The sequence below is a fragment of the Strix aluco genome, chromosome 3, assembly GCF_031877795.1.
Source record: "Strix aluco isolate bStrAlu1 chromosome 3, bStrAlu1.hap1, whole genome shotgun sequence".
Taxonomy (NCBI): domain Eukaryota; kingdom Metazoa; phylum Chordata; class Aves; order Strigiformes; family Strigidae; genus Strix; species Strix aluco.
The window spans coordinates 70,654,555-70,674,221 of record NC_133933.1 but is presented as its reverse complement, the minus strand read 5'-3'; the positions used below and the strand labels follow the sequence as shown (position 1 = coordinate 70,674,221).

Sequence of the window (19,667 nt, the reverse complement as noted above, 5' to 3'; positions counted from 1 at the left end):
TTCACAAATGAGAAAAGTTGGAAAGATACAGATATCCATGTGTGTGTGTATTTATATATATACAGGCATGTACATGACATATCCCTATCCTAGGAAGTGTGCAAAAGTGAGCAGGCCTCTGGGAGAACAAGCATAAAAGCTATGTGCAAGTGTCAACATTTTAAGCAACAAAATTACACACCTCCTCTTCCTCTGCTTTGTCATTCAGGTCATTGTCATTAGCGGCACTAAAGGAAGTCACCTTAGGCTCCAGGTAGCAGAGGGACAGAGCGAGAGGAAGGGAAAATGTGAGTGAAAAAGGAACAGACTGGAAAGCAGACAGAAGCAGCACGAAGATAAGGAGAAAAGAGGGGATGAAGGAAGGAGAGGTAATAGGAATATAGTGCTGAAGGCCAGGTGGGAGGAAAGAGATGCAAACATCAGGAAGGCTAGGAAAAGTAATATAACCATCCTCATCAAGCAGCGAATGGAAACTAAAAGAAAAGCATCTGATAAAGCTGCATGAGACACACAACTTAGTGCTTTTGTAGTCATTTGTGTGGATTTTTCCCTCCATGGCGGGGGAGCCTCGACTAGCTAGGGGTCTCATAGATTCCAAGATATTATCTGGTAAAGCTATTTCATTTTTATTATGATCTGGTGTTTCTTTCATGGAATTGCACTCTGAGATGTCTGGGATCGTAAGGAGGGGCTCCCCAAAAGGATCTTCCTCTGAAATATCTGAAAGCATGTCCATCTCAGGGACTGGTGACAGGTTTGTGAGATAGGATGACACAGAATGGATGGGTAGTGATGATGGGTGTACGTGAGTGAGCTGAAGAAAAAAATTCTGTGCACAGTGGAAAATGAAAGCACAACAAAATGCAAGTTTGAATGCACAAGAAAAGGGGAAAAAAAAGAAATTATTAGTGAAAATTTTTACTTAGAAGCAGGGATAAGTCTACTAATGCAATAGAAGTGACAACTAAAATAAAAATCCCTTTGTGTTTTACAAGGAGCCAACTTGTTTACTTCTGTGGATTATGAAAGCAACCCATTACAAATGTTTTGTTCTCAGGCTGTAAAGAACTGTGCACTTTTGAACTGTAGTAGTCACTTACAACAGATGTAAGCAGACAGACATTCAGAGCTCTGGCAGAAAGGTCAGGGGACAGTGCAATACACGAAAGACAAGCTGGCACTTTGATTCTTAGGTTTATAACCATTTCCTCTAAGACTTAAAGAGAGCCAGAAAGGAAAAGAAGTATCTGTGCTAGGGGGGAAAGAAAGCTGGCCACAGAATTGGCATGTGTAACAAAACCTTAATGAACAGCTTCCTGGAACAACTTCTCAAAATACCGCTTTTTTTTCTTCTTTTGGTTAAAATATTGAAAGATACTGCCACTTTGAAAACAAGGGAGTATCACCATTTTATCAAGCCCAAAGTTGTAGTAATTTATTTTACCATTTTTCTCCCATAAAGAAACTCTGTGTGTGCCTTTTTCCTAGGCTAGTTCAAAATTATTTCAACTTGCCAGTAAACAAAAAAAAAAAAAGCAACTGTGGGTATTTGCTCCCTTTCTACACTTGAATGCAGTGGGAACATATGAACCACACAGAGAAACTCAGCAGTCCCCCTAGGAATCAAATGGGTAGCTAACTTGCAAAATGTTTGAAAACAAAATTACTCTTTAATTATGAAAGAAAGTTCTGAATAACTGCCCCAAAAAGAAATGATCTCCAAGAGAGAAGAGAGCAGATTTTAGCTGACATTTTTTAAGGAAATTTTTACATCAAATCATTCAAGGTCTACATTTAATTTTTTGACCTATTCCCCCAGTAGCTCAAACAAACAAGTCAATGGTTGTTTGCAACAGGAACAGACCAATGTACTCGACTTTTCACAGAAATTTATACTGCAGTCAACATACAAGTTTCTAAAGGATGGAGTAATTCTGCAATGGCTACTAAAATGATACTGTTACCTATAGTAATCAAACACAGTCATTATACGCAACTTTGTAGAATGTACACAACTGTGGATATACTAATAATTTTTTTTTAAGTCTGAATAAACTAAGGAAATTAATAAAACATTATTTACCCTTTGAAACATTTTTCCAAGAACTCATGCAAGCTTATTGAGAATTCAAATTAAATTTATAGCAATAAAAGAAACCCTAGGTGAATGCTATTCAGAAGTCTGTATTCTCTTTTGCTTACATACACTTACATTAAGTTAAACCTACAGAAACCACTTGACAGTTTTGACTTTAATATTTTAATATGGTGTTCTGTATGATGCTCAGAAGTGATAGGCACTATATTATCACACATGGACACACACCACATGAACAAGTAATTTTGTTGTGAAAGTCAGCCATACCTTTCCATCCTGAGTCAATTCTAATTGCGGAGTTTTGACTGGGCTTCCATCTTCTTCTCTGCCACCTTCTTTTAACTTGGCCTGACCAGCAGCTTCAATGTCAATGATTTTATCTCCAGCAGCCTGCCCTCCAGCAGCAGGGAAGTCTCTTAGCAGACTTTGGTCTGAGATACCCATGGGAGCTATTAGAGAACAAAATCATTTTGGTTAATTGGGGTAAGTTGGAACATTTTGTTTTTAAGACTTCTTAACAAAATGATGATGTCAGCAATGAGCAATACAAGCTAGTTAGAGAGTGATACAATATTTTTCAGTTTCTTGGTTTTGCAAAAAGTCTATGGTTCACATTGCACTGATATGAACAGTAATGTACCCTTGTCATATAATATGCATTTATTATGCAAGGGAAAAAAACTCACAGTATCAGGTGGGCATTTAATGATCAACTTTCTGATCAGTCTTGGAAGAGAAAATGAAGGTACTGTGGGATTTGGGATGTTAGGCTTTCAGGGCCTCTCTAAGTAGTAAGTTCTGCAACTTAAGCTTCTGATCAATCCTTGGGTGGCAAACAGAGTATTTCTTGGGCATATGTCCCTCAAATTCCACAAGTAACTTTTGACAAATCACAGAATAATTTAGGTTGGAAGGAACATCTGGAGGTCAGCTAGTCCAAACCCTGCTCAGAGAAGGTCCAATCAGACCAGGTTGCTCAGGGACTTGTCCAGTTGAGTTTTGAGCATATCCAAGGTCTTTTTAAACAAAACAAAAAAATTTTCTTATTTCTAACTGTGTCTCAACTTGCAGGCACATCCCATTGCCTCATCACTGGACATCTCTGAGAAAAGCGTGGCTTCGTCTTTTCTATACCTTTCCGGTAGGTAGCTGTGAACAGCAGTATCTCACTACAGCCTTCTCTTCTTAAAGCTGAAGGACCACAGTTCCCTCAGCCTCTCCTCATATAGGCCCGCAGTCCTCTGGCCAGCTTGGTTGCCCTTACTGGGCTCACTGCAATATGTCAATGCCCATCTAATACTGGGGAGCCCAAAGATGGACACAGTACTCCAGATATGGTCTTCACAAAGTACTGAGTAGAGAGGAATAATAATTTCTTCTAATGTGCTGTCTATGCTCTTGCTAGTACAGCCCAGGATACAGCTGTCCTTCTTTGCCGTAGGGACACACTGTTGACTCATGTTCAACTTGTCCAGCAGGAGTCCTCAGATCCTTTTCTGCAAAGCTGCTTTCAGTGCAACTGGTCCCCCAGCAGGTACTGGTGTATGGTGTTACTCCTCCTCGGATACAGGAATTTGCATTTATTTTTGTTGATTTTCATAAGGTTCCTTTCAGCCCATTCCTCCAGCATGTTGCAGTCTGTCTAGTGAGGGCAAGGTGGGAGTAGAGCAAGAGTAACCCTTACAAGGATGAGTATGCAACTCTGGGTATTTGGGAGGAACAACGGCACTGGACATGCTGCTCACAAAGGAGTGGCAGACTGCAAGCACACCCTCTGCAGAATTTCTCATTTCAGGTGTACACTCACGGTATGAACCTACATCTGGCCTACTGTCTGAAGAAAGAACAATATTTAAGGTTGACTTTGAATGAACGTAGTTTAAAACTATTACAGCCTGCAGATGGCAACACCAGCAAGATGCCTTAAATGCTGGCCAGGAATAGTTGGTTTCATTTGAGATGAAACCAAAAGATGATTAAGGAGAAAAAAAGGAAAACCAAGAGCAATGTTTTATCGTGCCCAAATCTTAACTGTGATTCTTCTCTAAGAGTGAAAGTTTGGGCCTGAACACACATGCATAAACCTCTGTATTCTGCACAGTGTGCACAAGGGATCCCAGAAAGCCTTGATGATACAATCTCCAAGAGTTGGGAAGAATTCTAATTGCTTCTAAAACAAAAGTACAAGAACTAAACCAGACTCAGACAGTAACACTGATGTGGTGATGAGTCTTTTGGTTGCCACAAGGACTCATCACATTCTACCAGTGCAAGCATTTTTGCCTCTTATTTTTGCTTTGGTTCTCAGAAGGTTTTCCAAGCAAGCGTCACAGTTTGCTCATTTGTCCCAGTATAGAAGAATTAGTTTTTGCATAATTAAGTGTCTTCTAAGTAAAAGATTTTTGGAGAAAATAAGCTAAAGTTAACAGCTGAATTGTAGCTAAACTCACATCATTGTCACAGTTCACTTTTGTTCTAGTGAAGTTGTGTATGTCTGAATCTAAGTCAAGCTTCACATCATTTTTCTGAAGAATTGTTCTACTTTATATTATTTCAGAAGTGATTTTGAGTAAAACACGTGCTTCTACATCTCTCACATACTGCTGTTATACCTGCCTTTGGAAAGCATGCCTGTTTCCAATAAAGGAAACTAGAAGGTGTTTCTGCTCAAAGAGACCAAGCACCAGTAATGACAAAAAAATTTTAGCTATGCAAACAACCCCAACATAAAAATTGTTATCTAAACAGAGAAGTATTGAATAACAATATACTGAACAAAATGATACAAAACTAGAAGAAACAACTTGTTCTGCCTTTCATGTTTGGTGAAGAGGCACTCAGGCCAATCCAGAGCCCAAAAGATGACACTGACCAAACAATTCCAATCAACAGCATATAGTGCATGCCTACCCCGTAAAACAGACATGAGTAGTGAACACAGATGGTACATGTCCAATATAGAATCCTCCATATATTCACAGCAGTGCCACACAATTTAGGCAGTGACTCAACTTACTGTTTAGGTCACCTAAAATTGAGAAGTAACCAAAGTGGCTATTCCTCACATCACCCACCAGAAACTGAAATGAATAGATCTGTCAGTTGACATTCTGGCCATCCAAAATGTCAACGTTTTTGAATGTTGGTCAGATCAGAGTGACAACACATAATGTAATCATTACACTGAAGAAATAAGTGAAATTCCATACCTCCATCAAGGCTTCTAGAAACACGTTTGCTTGAAGTGCGTTCAAAGTGTGGAGCTGGTCTGTCTATGAGGTTGCTAGCCTGTCGTGTTTGTGCTTGCGTACGTCCACTGTAGCGGAACTTTGAACCCAAGGTTAGAAACTTTGCTTTTGGAGGCTGTTCTGGTGATACAAGTCTAAAAAGTAAATATGAGGAAAGTCAGTTAAAAAGGCTTTATTTTATGCATTTAATGAGGTACTTTAAAGCTACTTATTGTATTTCAACTTCAGTTTACCATGCATGATTTGTGAACTCCAAGAAAGGATTCTACCGTAAGCTCTGAGAAGAACTTCTAAAACAATGCATGTTATTTATTATTTGCAGTTGAAGTGGTGCTGATAACCATCACATTTTCCACAGTATGACTAAGTATGTGGGATCCTTATATTTTGGTGCTATCGTGGTTAAATTGTATTTTTTGTAGAAAGCTGAGGCCATAATAGGTCCATGAAGAATACCTCTCACATCTCTCTCCTTAGAATGTTACTTATAGTAGAAACTATACAGCCCACTTCCAGTGTCTTTCCTATATTTTGGGGTACCAATATAGCAGCTGCTATTCCTCAAAGTTAGGGAATGACATCTCAAAGTTGCATAGAAGGCTGTATCAAGTGAAAAAAAGATTGAGATGGCTGGAGAGTCGTGACCCAACAGTAACAAGTTTAACAAGCTAGATTCAGACTTCAGTTTCTTTACAATGTCATTTATAGACTTATGTAGGTTGATGCTTGTTGGGTATAAGGAGGGGAAGAAAAGCATATTGTGAAAAGGGTGAAAAAGAGATTCAGTTATGAGTACTATTAATGTTGGGTTCTGTGCTGGGTATGTATGTTTGTACCTAAGTGTCAGTGTCAGAAACTCCAAGTATCAATGTGGCAGAATTTGCTGTGAGGGATTCTGCTTTGTTCCACCAGTTTTTGATACCACATGACTTTGAAGAGACAGGTCCTCTATACATCCCTGAATTTCCTTCAGTATGAGGACTTTAAGCTCTTATTCATCTAACCCTCATGGTTTGTACTTTGTTTTTGAAATCTGAGCCATCAGCTTCAACACCAAGGGTACTGTTTGTTCCAGTGCCATCCTTGCTGATAGGATAAATAGTCATCACTGCAGGAACTCTTCCCACTCTCTGCTTCTCTAGAAAGGTCTTTGGTGTTCCTTCCTGGATCAATGTGGTGCTGCAAATACATGCTTACCCAGCATGGCAGTCTCCATGGCCTATTCTCTCTCCGTATAAAATCATCAGACTATTCCAGATAGAGCTTTTTGATTTGAGCATCTGCAAAGAATGAGCAGCTCACTGAACATCAGCTTCTTTCAAGCAGAACCAGCAACTGCTATGCCCTTTGTACTTAGGATGACACAGATGGGCAGGCGAGACTTAAAAGTATGCTTTGTTCTCCTCTTTTGAAGCATTTGCACAGGGAATATCTGTGTCAGTGGAATCCAATCCAACATATGTTAAGACATTATCCAATGGTGGGTTCTGAAAACTGACAGTCATTCTAAAGATAGTTCAGCAACACTGAAGAATTTTGAGATACTTAGCAAAAAGAACGGTGAGCTAGTGTGGTGGGTTGAAGCTTCTCTGTCACTCCCCTTCCTCAGCTGGACAGGGGAAAGAAAAAAATATAACGAAAAGCTTGTGGGTCAAGATAAGAACATGGAGAGATTACTCACCAGTTACTGTCACAGACAAAACAGACTCAACTTGGGCAAAAAATGAATTTATTACCAATCAAATGGGAATAGAATAGTAAGAAATAAAACCAAATCTTAAAAACACCTTCCCCAACCCTTCCCTTCTTCTGAAGCTTAACTTTACTGCTGATTTTCTCTACTTCTTCCCCCTAAGCAGTGCAGGGGGACAGGGCCTGTGGGTTGTGGTCAGTTCATCACACATTGTCTCTGACGCTCCTTCCTCCTCAGGGGGAGGACTCCTCACACCCTTCCCCTGCTCCAGCGTGGGGTCCCTCCCACGGCAGACAGTCCTCCATGAACTTCTCCAACATGAGTCCTTCCCACAGGCTGCAGTTCTTCATGAACTGCTTCACTGTGTGTCCCTCCCACGGGGTGCAGCCCTTCAGGAACAGACTGCTCCAGCGTGGGTCCCCCACGGGGTCACAAGTCCTGCCAGCAAACCTGCTCCAGCGTGGGCTTCCCACAGGGTCACAGCTTCCTTCGGGCACATCCACCTCTCTGGCATGGGGTCCTCCATGGCTGCAGGTGGAGATCTGCTCCAGTGTTAACCTCCATGGGCTGCAGGGGCACAGTCTGCCTCACCATGGTCTGCACCACGGGCTGCAGGGGAATCTCTGCTCTGGCACCTGGAGCACCTCCTCCCCCTCCTACTTCACTGACCATGGTGTCTGCAGAGTTGTTTCTCTCACATATTCTTACTTCTCTCTCCCCACTGCTAATTGTTCCCCCCTGGTTTGTTTTTTTTCCCTTCTTAAATACGTTATCACAGAGGTGCTACCACCGTCGCTGATGGGCTTGGCCTTGGCCAGTGGCGGGTCCATCTTGGAGCCGGCTGGCATTGGCTTTATCGGACGTAGGGGAAGCTTCTGGCAGCATCTCACAGAAGCCACCTCTATAGCCCCCCTGCTACCAAAACCTTGCCACACAAATCCAATACAGCTAGGTAGAAGGTTACCATTTTCACTATGAGAGGATGTTTATGGCTTTGTCAGAGTGCTAGCTAGAAGGATCCAGTCCTGCATGCCTAAGATGCATATGCATGCACCTGAATCCTAATGTCTTCCAACACATTTTTAAAGAAAACAGAATTCAAGACAGGCCCTTCTGCACTAAGGCCACTTATGTAATAAAATTTCAAGTATCTGGAGCTTCACTTTCATTGCTTCTATAAAACTGCCTGACAATTTATTTCTCCACATTATTTCCAAGAGAGAGTGCATTATGCATTAAGAGGAAGAAGGCTAAGAGGGTTTTTCCAAGGTTCTTTATGTTATTTTCCAGTCTTGGCAAGGCTACAGCATTAACTGCTGTTTTTATCTTCCACCCTGCTGAGATAAACTTTTAATCTTTTAATGTGGAAAAACAAGAGAACTAATTACTTCCTGATTAAGGGCATTTGAATGGATTTTTGTATTACAAGCTTAATTACATAAAATAACTGAAGACTATGCTTTTACCATTTTAAGACATTCTGGGGCGACACTGAAACAATCATGGAAATGTCAAACAAAACATCATAAAGCAGAATTATAAGCAGGTTTCTGCAGCCATTGGTTAAGATCCAGAGTTGCAGACTAAGCTTACTTCAAAAGATTAATGTAGATACATAGTCTGACTGTATTTCTTAAAGTAGATTGTTGCTTTTTGAAAATGATATGGGAATCCTATAAGGTGGAGATGATACAAGTGAATCCAATGCATTTTGATTGTCATTTTCAATATAGTTCATTACAAATTTTTATAAATAACTTCACATGCTATCTGAATTTCCCATACATGATAAAAAGATGGATCTTAATGTAATTATTTGAGAAAAAAATGAAACATTGCAAAAAACAACACAAAGAATCTTACAATGTTATATAGGGCATGCTAAGAGATCTGGAAGCTAAACATGGAAATCTAGATTGAATACAGTTTACTGTGGTATCATACACAAGCTTTACACATGCTGTGAAAGAGCTACAGTCTCTTGGACTGTTGTAGCAATTGTGTTCTGCTTTTTATCTTGGGAGAAAAATAGAAGTGGATTTATTTTACTGTTTTTAAATCAGGATGAGAGGTTCTGAGGATTTTCTGTCTGATGACATCAGTGGAGTATATGGATTTTACAGAACGGTTCAAGTATTTGTTACATAATTCTCATTATAATGTCATTCCTAGTTATGAAAATCCACTTCTGACTGGAATAAAATCCAATTATTTTTATTATGTCAAAATTTCTGTAGTAAGGTTATCCAATATGTATTAACGCTCCTGAAAACTTTTATATTTGCAAATGGTACGTCTCAGTTTCAGATTTTTGACTTTTATAAGATTTGTTTTTTCCCTATTCAGGTCCATTTTATTACTCTAAAATTAAGAAATACAGTTTCCCAGCAAAGCAAATCACCGTATGAGTTATATGAAGAGTGTTGATAAACTTTTCATTGAAGACACAACTGCATACTCTTTGTGGTAACGGATCTCACCAGCCAAAGCAGACTTCAAATTTTAAAGAAGAATAGAATGGTGGACTATGTATCGTAATAAGCTTAACTAATGAATTCTATCAACATAAAAAAAAAAAAATCTTTGATCAGGATTTTAAAAAGAAGTGCTTCTAAATTAAGCATTTTGAGAGTGATTGCCAATCTCAGCACCAATTCTAACATTGCATTCAAGAATATTCTACGTTCAGTGAAAATCTGAATACTGAAAACCATCCAATGTGACAATGCCGGTAATGAACTGCTTAGGTCATTATGGTCCCCAAGTTCTCTGAAGGTCGCAGTCTAGCAAGTTTATTCAGCTTAGACTAGTATTCAGCAACAGGATTGCCTCTACCTTAAAACACAATTGCTTTTTTAAAATAAAAACCAGGCTACTGAAGGAGGAAGCTTACCTTTTACACACCCTAGTTACTGTGCTCATTTGAAGCAAGAAACTCAGATTCAATGCCTATTCAATGCATAAGAGATTCAACCTAAATCGGTGACTCCTAGGCTGCATGGGGCACGTGCACTCCCTCATGGAGTTTGTGCTATTATAAAAATCAAATGAAGATTTTTCAAATTCTTTTTCAACGGAGGAAATAGAGAAACAACTCTGTGGCCTATTGTTAAGTGCTCATTTACAAATAGATCACAGTTTCAATGGCCAATTCAGAATTTTATGTTTATCAGTTGCTGAGGAAAAAATGCAGAGAAAGTTATGGATTATTACAAAAACAAACACTAGTCTGTTTTTAAAGTGATTCTCTGTTCTTTAAAGAATGACTGTGAACTCAGTCCAGTTTATAAATAAGGGACAATCCAGCTGTAAGTATTTACACTAAGCAGAATATTCTGAAAAGTGAAGTGAAAGAAGATTATTGTCAAGTTCTAAGAGCTTCCTGTGAAGGTATATAGTGGCTTTCTAGATGGCCACTCTGAAGAGTCAATCTCTCAGGAAGTCTTATGTATGATCACTAGTTTAGTTCCATCCAGTTAGCACTCTGAAAATGTAAATAAAGCAGTTAATTGTACTTGAGACTTTCAGAATTCGTAATCTGGGGTCAGTGATTGTTAGGGTGTCTTCTGTCTAAGAGGTATTACTGGACTGAGAGATTATGGGCAAAGGGGGGAAATCTTCTATACTTTCCTCATATCCTTTAAAAGAAAGATATGAGCATACCTGGCAAAGTGGAGGAAACAGAGAATTATCATTTACCTGAAGAAAGTATGGTGCTCCACACAAACCTTCCATAATCTTTTAGCAGCCCGATGGTTTGGCAGTTTGAACCCAATAGTGCTCTCAAACTGTTCCAGCTGGAAAGAATCCACAAATAAATTAACCCATTTCCTTAAGCTGGTTATTAACTAGCAGGCAGAGTTCAGATAGTTCCATTACTGTAACAAGCTGTAATTCTCTTGTCATAAGACTTCATAAGATTTAAAAAAACCCCAAAAAACCACACAACAGAATTTCCAGGCTTTTAATAAAATTATACTTGGGGGGCTATTCATGATGGGTAGTAATCACTTCCCATCTGTACTAATGACTCTTTTGACTCTTTTGAGAAACCCAACAATACTTTAGTGTTCCTTGCTGATTTTCTGACTAGCTGCCCAATGTATTTATTTTTAAACTGCATGAAGTAATTGTACTGCAGGTTGCGCTGCACACTTTCCTTGGATTTAATAAAAGTCCGAAATCCATACTGCGGTGTTAAAACTACCTGATTCATTCACTATATAAAAGATTCTTAGGAAAAATATTACATTTATGCACCATCAGAGAGTGCAAACACAATATATCTGTTTCAAAACTTACAAAACTACAATGCGAGTATTGTACTATTGCTATTTTGACTTCTCTTTTGTTTTACTTACTCACACAGTAAAAGGTGCCTTAAATATTTTAGAGTATAATCTAAAAAAACCAAATTGTGTTTGACATTTTGGGTTTTGTTAAATTTTGTTACAACGTAACAATGTGTTCAAAATGTAACACACACCCCCCCACCCCCCACTCCCCTCCTTCAGCAACTCCCACAAACTTCTAACAGTATCTGAAAAGAAAGTTGAATCCACTATTTCCACAGCAGCTAACAGAAAGAGTTATAATGTCCTACAGGACAACTCAAGTCTTCAGTTACTGCCATAAACTAGATGCATTGACATTTAGTGAACAATTATACCCAAACAGGAAGAGAAGCTAGCTCTCTCCCAGGACTGAAAGTTTGCATAGACAGAACATGGCCAGTGTAAGCAGCTTTCCCTGTAAAAAACCCTAAAATTACAAGATGGCATCTATTAACAAAAGAAAATAGATTTTCTTCTTGGTCTGCATTTACTAATCAAGGCAAGTGTTTAACACAATCAGTAAAATCTGAAGGGGAAAATAAAACGCTCTTAAATTTTGCTCGAATCCAACATAGGCCTGTGAGGACATCTGGGAAAAAAATGAGGATGTTTTCTTGTTACTGGATAGAAATGATCTCATAAAAGAAACAAGACAGAAAGGTGCTACTTACTTCTGCTGGCCTGACTTTGATGTAGAAATTACTTCGCTTATAGGAAATCTTCAGAATTTTTGGCCAAGCAAAGCGGTTGATCCGGAGTCTATCTTTGTAAATGAGCAGCCCATTAGCACATACACCCAGCATGATATCCACACCTTCAGAATCCTATCACGTATGAGACAATTTCATAAAAATCAGTTTAATAACATTCCACACAAGTAATCATCACTGGCATACCTTGAGGGAATAACGCAACTGGGACTTGTTTCATATTCAAACCTGAAAGACCCTGACAATGAGATTCCTAAAGCAGGAATAGCCAAGTATATTAATTTTATAAGAAAGGCCTTGGACTCTAAGTAATAGCTTTGGCACTCATATGCCATTGCATATGCCACAGTTCTGGAAATTCTTCAATATTCTGGCAATAGGGACTAAGTCAACAACTTACAAGCAAGGAAAGGTGGGTGTGCTACCAATAATTTCAACAAATATTAAAAGAAGAAAAATTAAAACCAGGCATTTCCAACTTAAAACAGTCAGTGAGAGTCTGAACAAGTTGGTAATCATGGTCATCTTTTACAGTCACTTACTATTCCAGTAAAGATACAGGCAGTAATGGATAGTTGGTTGAAAATGTCAACATAAAGATTTCACAGTGCTGGTGGGCTGGGTTTCTGAGCATTCTGTTCCACTGACAGCCAAGTTTTACAGGCTACAAAACTAACCACTTACTGATAAGGCTTCAATACACTGTACCACTACACAATAGAGCAGAATCTCATGTCCTCCCCAACAACAAACCAACTACATCAAATGCCAACACTGTCATAAAAAATTGGTTTACTGGCATAACTAAGAACTTTAACGTATCTGGGCAAACAGCAGTTCAAATACTTGCAGTCAGTTCACTATGAGAAAAGAAAGCTCCAATAAAACTCTAAAAATTTAAGTTCCTTAAAACACTACAGACGAAGTGAACTGCCATGTTGCACTTGTATTAAAAAAATGAATGTTACAGACATAATTAATGTATGTGAATAAAAATTTAAGTATATTTTTTTCAAGTGTTTCTAACAAAACACGGGAAAAAGTCCATGGAAAACTGCAAAAACAAGTGCACATTGTTTCCATGTGAAACAGAATTAAACGTTTCTCCAGTACTTAGAAGTCTTGATTTTCTTTTTTAAGTATAGGACCAATAGGCTTACAATGCATTAATTTTCCTAATGATTTGAGACTCTGGATTTGTGTGAGGGAGTGGGAGGGAGTTGGTTAGTTGATTTGTTGGGTTTTTAACTAAAAAAATCCCACTAGAAATGCAAATTTGATTTGACCTATCCAGAGGAGTGGAAAAAACACCAAAAAATGCCCTCCGCCAAGACCTCCCCACCACCCTCTGTTTTTAACTCTCATGATACTACAAAAACAACTATGTGTTCTTTTAGGCTTTACTTTGTGACCCTATGTCTCCTTGGCATCAAAAATCTGACATTTTAAATGTATTTAGCTGTTATTATTAATAAAATATTATTTCCAAGCAGCGCATACATCTATGCATTAAATAAACTTAGTTTTAAAAGAAATTCTAAGGATGTTAGTAGAGCTGTAAAATGAGCAATTACTTTGACCAAGAGATAAAAGGCTTATAGCTAAGAACCAAGGGTATGAAATTTTAAAAATAATCTATATTTACTATGTTCTTTAACACTAAGCATGTCTATCCTAAAGCAAAACAAAACCAAACCAAACCCCAATACCTTGGCATGATGTAAATCCACTCCATACATGGAGAGTCTCTTAGCATTTTCTAGGAACTGGGAATCCGCCTGTGCTGGAGTCAAGCCCCTAAAACCATTGAATAAGCCTTGAGTTTATTGACAAAAGAACTGAGAATCAACACTGAGTGGAATCCTGGAGTTCAGACACGTAGAAAAACCTCAGTTTGTAAGGTATCAATAGTATTTTTGTCCTAAAGGGAAAGCGTTCTTTCAAAGCATATTATACTCCTTTAGTAGAAATTTCCACCATCCCTCTTTCAAGATATTTTAGCTGTATGTTGCTTAAAAAAATTCATATGCTCAGATAAAAATATTTTCTCTAAAAGTTCTCTTCTGAGACCTTAGTGAAGCTACTATCTTCAAACTGAAATTTTTAAACACATGAAAGGAGGAGGCTCTACAAAGAGACTTGGATAGATTGGATCGGTGGGCCAACGTTAACGGGATGAGCTTCAACAAGGCCAAGTGCCAGGTCCTGCACTTGGGCCATAACAACCCCATGCATCGCTACAGGCTCGGGGAGGTGTGGCTGGAGAGCTGTGTGGAAGAAAAGGATCTGGGGGTTCTAATTGACAAACAGCTCAACATGAGTCAGCAGTGTGCCCAGGTGGCCAAGAAAGCCAACGGCATCCTGGCTTGTATTAGAAATAGTGTGACCAGCAGAAGTAGGGAGGTGATGGTCCCCCTGTACTCTGCACTGGTGAGGCCACACCTGGAGTATTGTGTCCAGTTTTGGGCACCTCAATACGAGAGAGATATCGAGGTGCTGGAGCGAGTGCAGAGGAGGGCAACGAACCTGGTGAAGGGCCTGGAGAACAGATCCTATAAGGAGCGATTGAAGGAGCTGGGACTGTTCAGTTTGAGGAAGAGAAGGCTGAGGGGAGACCTCACCACTCTCTACAGCTACCTGAAAGGACACTGTGAGAGGTTGGTGCTGGTCTCTTCTCACAGGTAATTAGTGACAGAACAAGAGGGAATGGCTTTAAACTGCAACAGGGGAGGTTCAGACTGGATATTAGGAAAAAATCTTTCACAGAAAGAGTGGTCAGACAGTGGAATAGGCTGCCCAGGGAGGTGGTGGAGTCACCATCCCTGGATGTGTTAAGGGTCGTTTAGATGAGATGCTGGGGGATATGGTGTAGGGAAGAACTTTGTAGAGTAGGGCTGATGGTTGGACTCGATGATCCCAAGGGTCTTTTCCAACCTGAATGATTCTATGATTCTATGATTCTGTGAAAGTAGGAGGCTCTAGTTACGTAGCAAAAGATTTCCAAAGTAACAGTAACTTCAGCTTAGCAGTTTTACACATACCCTTAAGAGAATTGACATAAATGTGACAAAGCATGATGATTTCATTTAAACCCACTGTATCTGACACACCTGTGTGTTTTGTGTAGCTCAGCTACTTTCTCTTCCATTTCTTGAGTTTGATTGGGTGCAAATTGGAATTCACTGATATAGTCACTGCGGTGCTCCTCGGGATCATGATCACCCAGCTCAGCCTGCAGGGTGTATGAACCAAGGAGGGCGTGAGTCACAAAAGAACACGGCAGTCGACCAGAAGCAATATCCTGACGAAGCTGTAGGCACAAGAAATATCTGCAAGACAAAGGAAAGGGGAAAAACCCAAACAAACAAAAACAAGAACAGAGAAAGTGTTACCAATGACAAGTTTATGAGAGATAGGCAGAATTTATTGAGATTAATGTAATCATATAAGCATATTTTAAAATAAGTCAATGCATTCATAATTTGTTACACCTTACATTATTTGAGCATTATTACCACACAGTAAATTTCACTTCCATTTTTAAGAGTCAATATTACTTTCATAAATAATGTGAAGAGCAGGAAAAATTCTGATTTCCAATATCAATGAATGAAAAACTGTATCTAGTTCGTAACAAGATTTGACTTAGTAACACTTTCATTTCATATTGTAGCCTGAAGGTATGCAAGGTTTACAAATAAAAAGCCATGCATTTCCTTTGACTAGGGAAACCTTTGGCTTTAAAATTCTAACTTTTATATCCCTTGTTCACGAGCTAATCAAGTCATGTAATACACAAAAGAAATCCGGTTCAGTACTGAACCCAAAATTGCCTTCCTTAAACCATGTATGTATTAGAATTTATTATTTCAGGTACTGCATACAGCCTTCTATCAAATTTAACAAGCTAACAATCGGTAAACATTCTACCCTAGCACAGATTTTGAATGTAAATAGAGTTTTACAAGTGAAGCTTAAATTTTAAGAAATTTAGCTCTGAGCTATAACCATAAAAATGTTTTTATCAGATGAACGTGCAATTGAAAAGCCAACAAACTCACTGAAAACTTTCAGACAGGTTCTTTTAAATACACTGTGTAAATGTCTTAGACTATTTGTAGTAATATCAGCTACATACTTGTGTAGCTATCTTATTTTGTGCAGAAGATGGATCCGATGTGATGTAACATATATTCTGCCTCAGCAGTCAACTAACTCCAAACCAAAACTGTGTGTTTAGGGTTTTCATAACTCCTGAAAAAATGATTGTCGATCCCCTGCACTCTACTCATTGGTTATGTTAGACTTGCAGTGCTAGTTTTTAGGTGTCCAGTATCCACTGCAATCTAAGTATTTTCTATCTAAGCACTTTGGAAGAGAATTATTTTCAGGTTTTATTACGTTTTATGGGTTTATTTAAAGCATATGTATAAAACTACATTTTCACCAACCTAGCCTAGATTATTACTGAAGTAGCTTGGATGCCTTGAGCTTCCCTTTTAATATCAATACCCCCACACCCTCCTTTGCGGTATAATAAAATAGCAGACTGACAATAAACCACTGGCTTCTTTCAGATATGATCGTTCGCATCTTACCTCCCACCCAAATAATATCCCCACTTATCATTAAATCTTTCTCAGGTTCCTTCCTGAAGTTTCCACTTTGCCTTTTCAATCTTGTTCCAAAAAGCAATTGATGTTAAGAATATCTATAGTGTTCTACAGTAATAGCCAAACCTGTTATGGCGTCCAGAAACTGAAGAAGAAATCTAATATGGCCTTCAAATTAGACTAACAGTAATTTTTAAGTTTAAAATTAGGAACTATGCATACCTAGTGATGTCTTCAGTCAACTGTGAAGGATCAGGGGGATAAAACTTCACATTAAAGGTGAATATCCAAGGTAAACCTAAACATGGGAAATGTTGGATTGTTATTCACAAACAAGTTGAAGCAAGCAAAGAAAGAACCTTACTGAAAAATGTTAAGCAGTCATATAAATCTTAGACCACTGAAAACTTGAAGAAAGTTTTTTCCCTCTTTTTACAGTATATTAGTAAGAAGTATAGATTATTTTCATTATCAGGTAACTCATATACACATACAGTGAAAGATTAGCTTGTTAAAAATTATTTTTAAAGAATGTTTTACATTAAGTTATGTAAATATCAGAAGACATTTGTAATTTGAAAACTACCATAATATATTAACACTTTTAAGATATTCTGTGTTCAAAGACACTTGCACTGAATTTGTGTTTATTTCCAACTCCTCCAAGGCTAACAGTCTCCTCCTGTTTAAACTGACTTAATGTGAGAGACATGAGATGTCAAAATGAGGTCTGCATTGCATACAACAGAAAGATAATAAGTAAATTATTCATATTCATACAGAATGCATGGAAGACAAAAAATATTAGACATTCCTCCTTTAAAATATTTTTGAGAAACAATAACTTTAACAACTATAATAACGATAATATTTTAAGTTTAAATTCTTATGTGCTACAATTAACACCATGTGCATTTTTTAAGCAAAAGCATGCTTAAAACTAGATTAATAATACAATGTTGCCTTTAGTCATAGCTCTAGTTTTAAATATGTTTTTAAGATTTGAAAGCTGAAGTCACTCATCAATAATTAAAATACAGTCTCTACCAGTATTGTAACACTATGTACAAGAGGAATACATTCATTGAAAAGTACTAATAACTTGACAAAATGTAGAACTTTCCTAATTCAAACTGATTTTATTAAGTACAATGCACACATACATATGTAATAAAAAATCCCAAAATAGGAGTCTAGGAAAAGAATGTAATAGTTTCGTTTTGCATGCTGCTTGAAAGCAAATGCAGTTGAGCTTTATTATATCTTGCTAAACATAAAGAAAGTAACACTACAATGTAGATCTGCTAAAAATGATGAAGAAAGATAAGAAATCAAAATATTATTGAAACAGTTAAATAGCCATTTCTGTCTTTCGCTTGCCCCTTTTCTCCTAATAAAATAATATTTTGGTGAAAGACCTAGCAAAAATACTCTTTGGTGGAAAAAGGTAATCATTTTATAAAGCTTGTTAATGATGAATTTTGGACAGCAAACAATTTTAAAAATCTGCCCTACACAGACAGATCATGCTTTGAAAAATGTGTATTTTAACAACAGAAAACCCCCCCAGAAATGCCATTTCCAACAATGCTACAAAAGAGTGCTGACATTTTTAAGGTTGTTTTCTTTAAAAAATCCTGTTTTAAAATTTCACAGCTGTTGAAGGTGAAGAGTTGCCTTGTATCAAAATTTCTAATGTCTTTCAACATATCAAAAATTATATCAGTTTTTCAGACATGACTATTCTTTGGAGAACTTCAATTTCTGCTTAAGTGTGAATCTCATTCTCCACCTGGCTGCTAAGTCACTTATTTTCTTTTGAGAGCTCATGGTTTTAGTATATCTTAATGTTCCCAGCTATCAGTTATTTGTTAGAATGATGATAACTACTTACAAAATAAGGCAGGATTCCTTAAATGAGAAAGCCTAGTTTATCGGATGTACAATAGTACCGAATTGGGTAAAATATGCCTCATTGTGTCATCTACTGCAATCCAGTGCAAGACAGAATTAAGACAAAAATACCTTTAAAAAATGTCTAACACTAATTAATAGATATAGCATGATAAACTGGAATAATTAGCCCACTTCCATCATTTATCTCCCAGGGAATTAGCATCATTTAATGAAAAGTTGTTGATATTGAGTGAGCCAAACTGATGAAGAGAAGTAAGTGGGCCAAAATACCTATGCAAAAAGTGTTCAGGAAGAGTTGTCATGTTAGCAGGGCTGTGGGATGGGGAGAGATGGATGAAGGATGTGTCCTTCCACACAGGTACTAAACCAGTCTTTTCCTGGAACGAAGCAATTTTTCCTGGTCTAAAATTGCAGTTAAACTAGTCACAGATGAATTCCTGCTTAACCTATTCTCTTTCTTGTCAGCATTTCTACAGTTAGCTTTCAGAAAGCACTGTAGCCAGGAGACCTAGACACCGTTTGAAGAAAAAAAAAATTTAAAAAAATGTATATTCTCTATAAAAAGCTGAAAACAGCGTAAATCCTCTGAGTACATAGACTATGTGAAAAATTTCAGATGTCTACTCATACTAATTCCATAGCTAATCCATTGAAAAAATGTTGTAGTTGACTTTGTACTAAATATTTTCTGGACAGTTGGTGACCTTATATTTTGCCCAATTACTGAAAGCACATTTATCCCCTGAATATAGACTAGCAAGTATATTACAATGTGCACAGTCTGTATTTATACTTCTCACTACAGCATACTGTTTATAGACACATAACCGAGGCATACAAACGTAACTGTCTCCATACAATAATGCACACTATTACTGGCACTTTGAATTGGTGGCCAAGACAAAAAAAATAAATAAATCTGATATTTAAAATGATATTTAGCATTCTGTCCCTGATAAAGCTCTCTGTTTTGATGTTTAATAATATGGGCTATAGAAATGTCAGAAATTTTTCTAGCCAGCTTGTTACCTCAAAAATGCTTCTGTGGCAACTT

The 19,667-nt window shown here is 37.8% G+C and overlaps 1 protein-coding gene across 18 annotated transcripts in view; it reads right to left on the bottom strand.

Moving 5' to 3' along the window:
* EPB41L2 (erythrocyte membrane protein band 4.1 like 2) overlaps nucleotides 1–19,667 on the bottom strand; it is a 130,613-nt gene that overhangs the window by 24,409 nt on the left and 86,537 nt on the right. For 17 of the 18 annotated variants that reach the window (XM_074819116.1, XM_074819115.1, XM_074819125.1 and 14 more), the window contains 7 exons: nucleotides 16,919–16,994; nucleotides 15,194–15,412; nucleotides 13,793–13,880; nucleotides 12,045–12,197; nucleotides 10,739–10,836; nucleotides 5,308–5,480; nucleotides 2,366–2,547 (listed from right to left, as the gene is read on the bottom strand). In XM_074819116.1, coding sequence (XP_074675217.1) covers nucleotides 2,366–2,547; nucleotides 5,308–5,480; nucleotides 10,739–10,836; nucleotides 12,045–12,197; nucleotides 13,793–13,880; nucleotides 15,194–15,412; nucleotides 16,919–16,994 — 989 coding nt within the window. Of the gene's footprint in view, nucleotides 1–181; nucleotides 248–2,365; nucleotides 2,548–5,307; nucleotides 5,481–10,738; nucleotides 10,837–12,044; nucleotides 12,198–13,792; nucleotides 13,881–15,193; nucleotides 15,413–16,918; nucleotides 16,995–19,667 lie in introns of all 18 variants that reach the window. The other variant, XM_074819133.1, reaches the window with a different exon arrangement.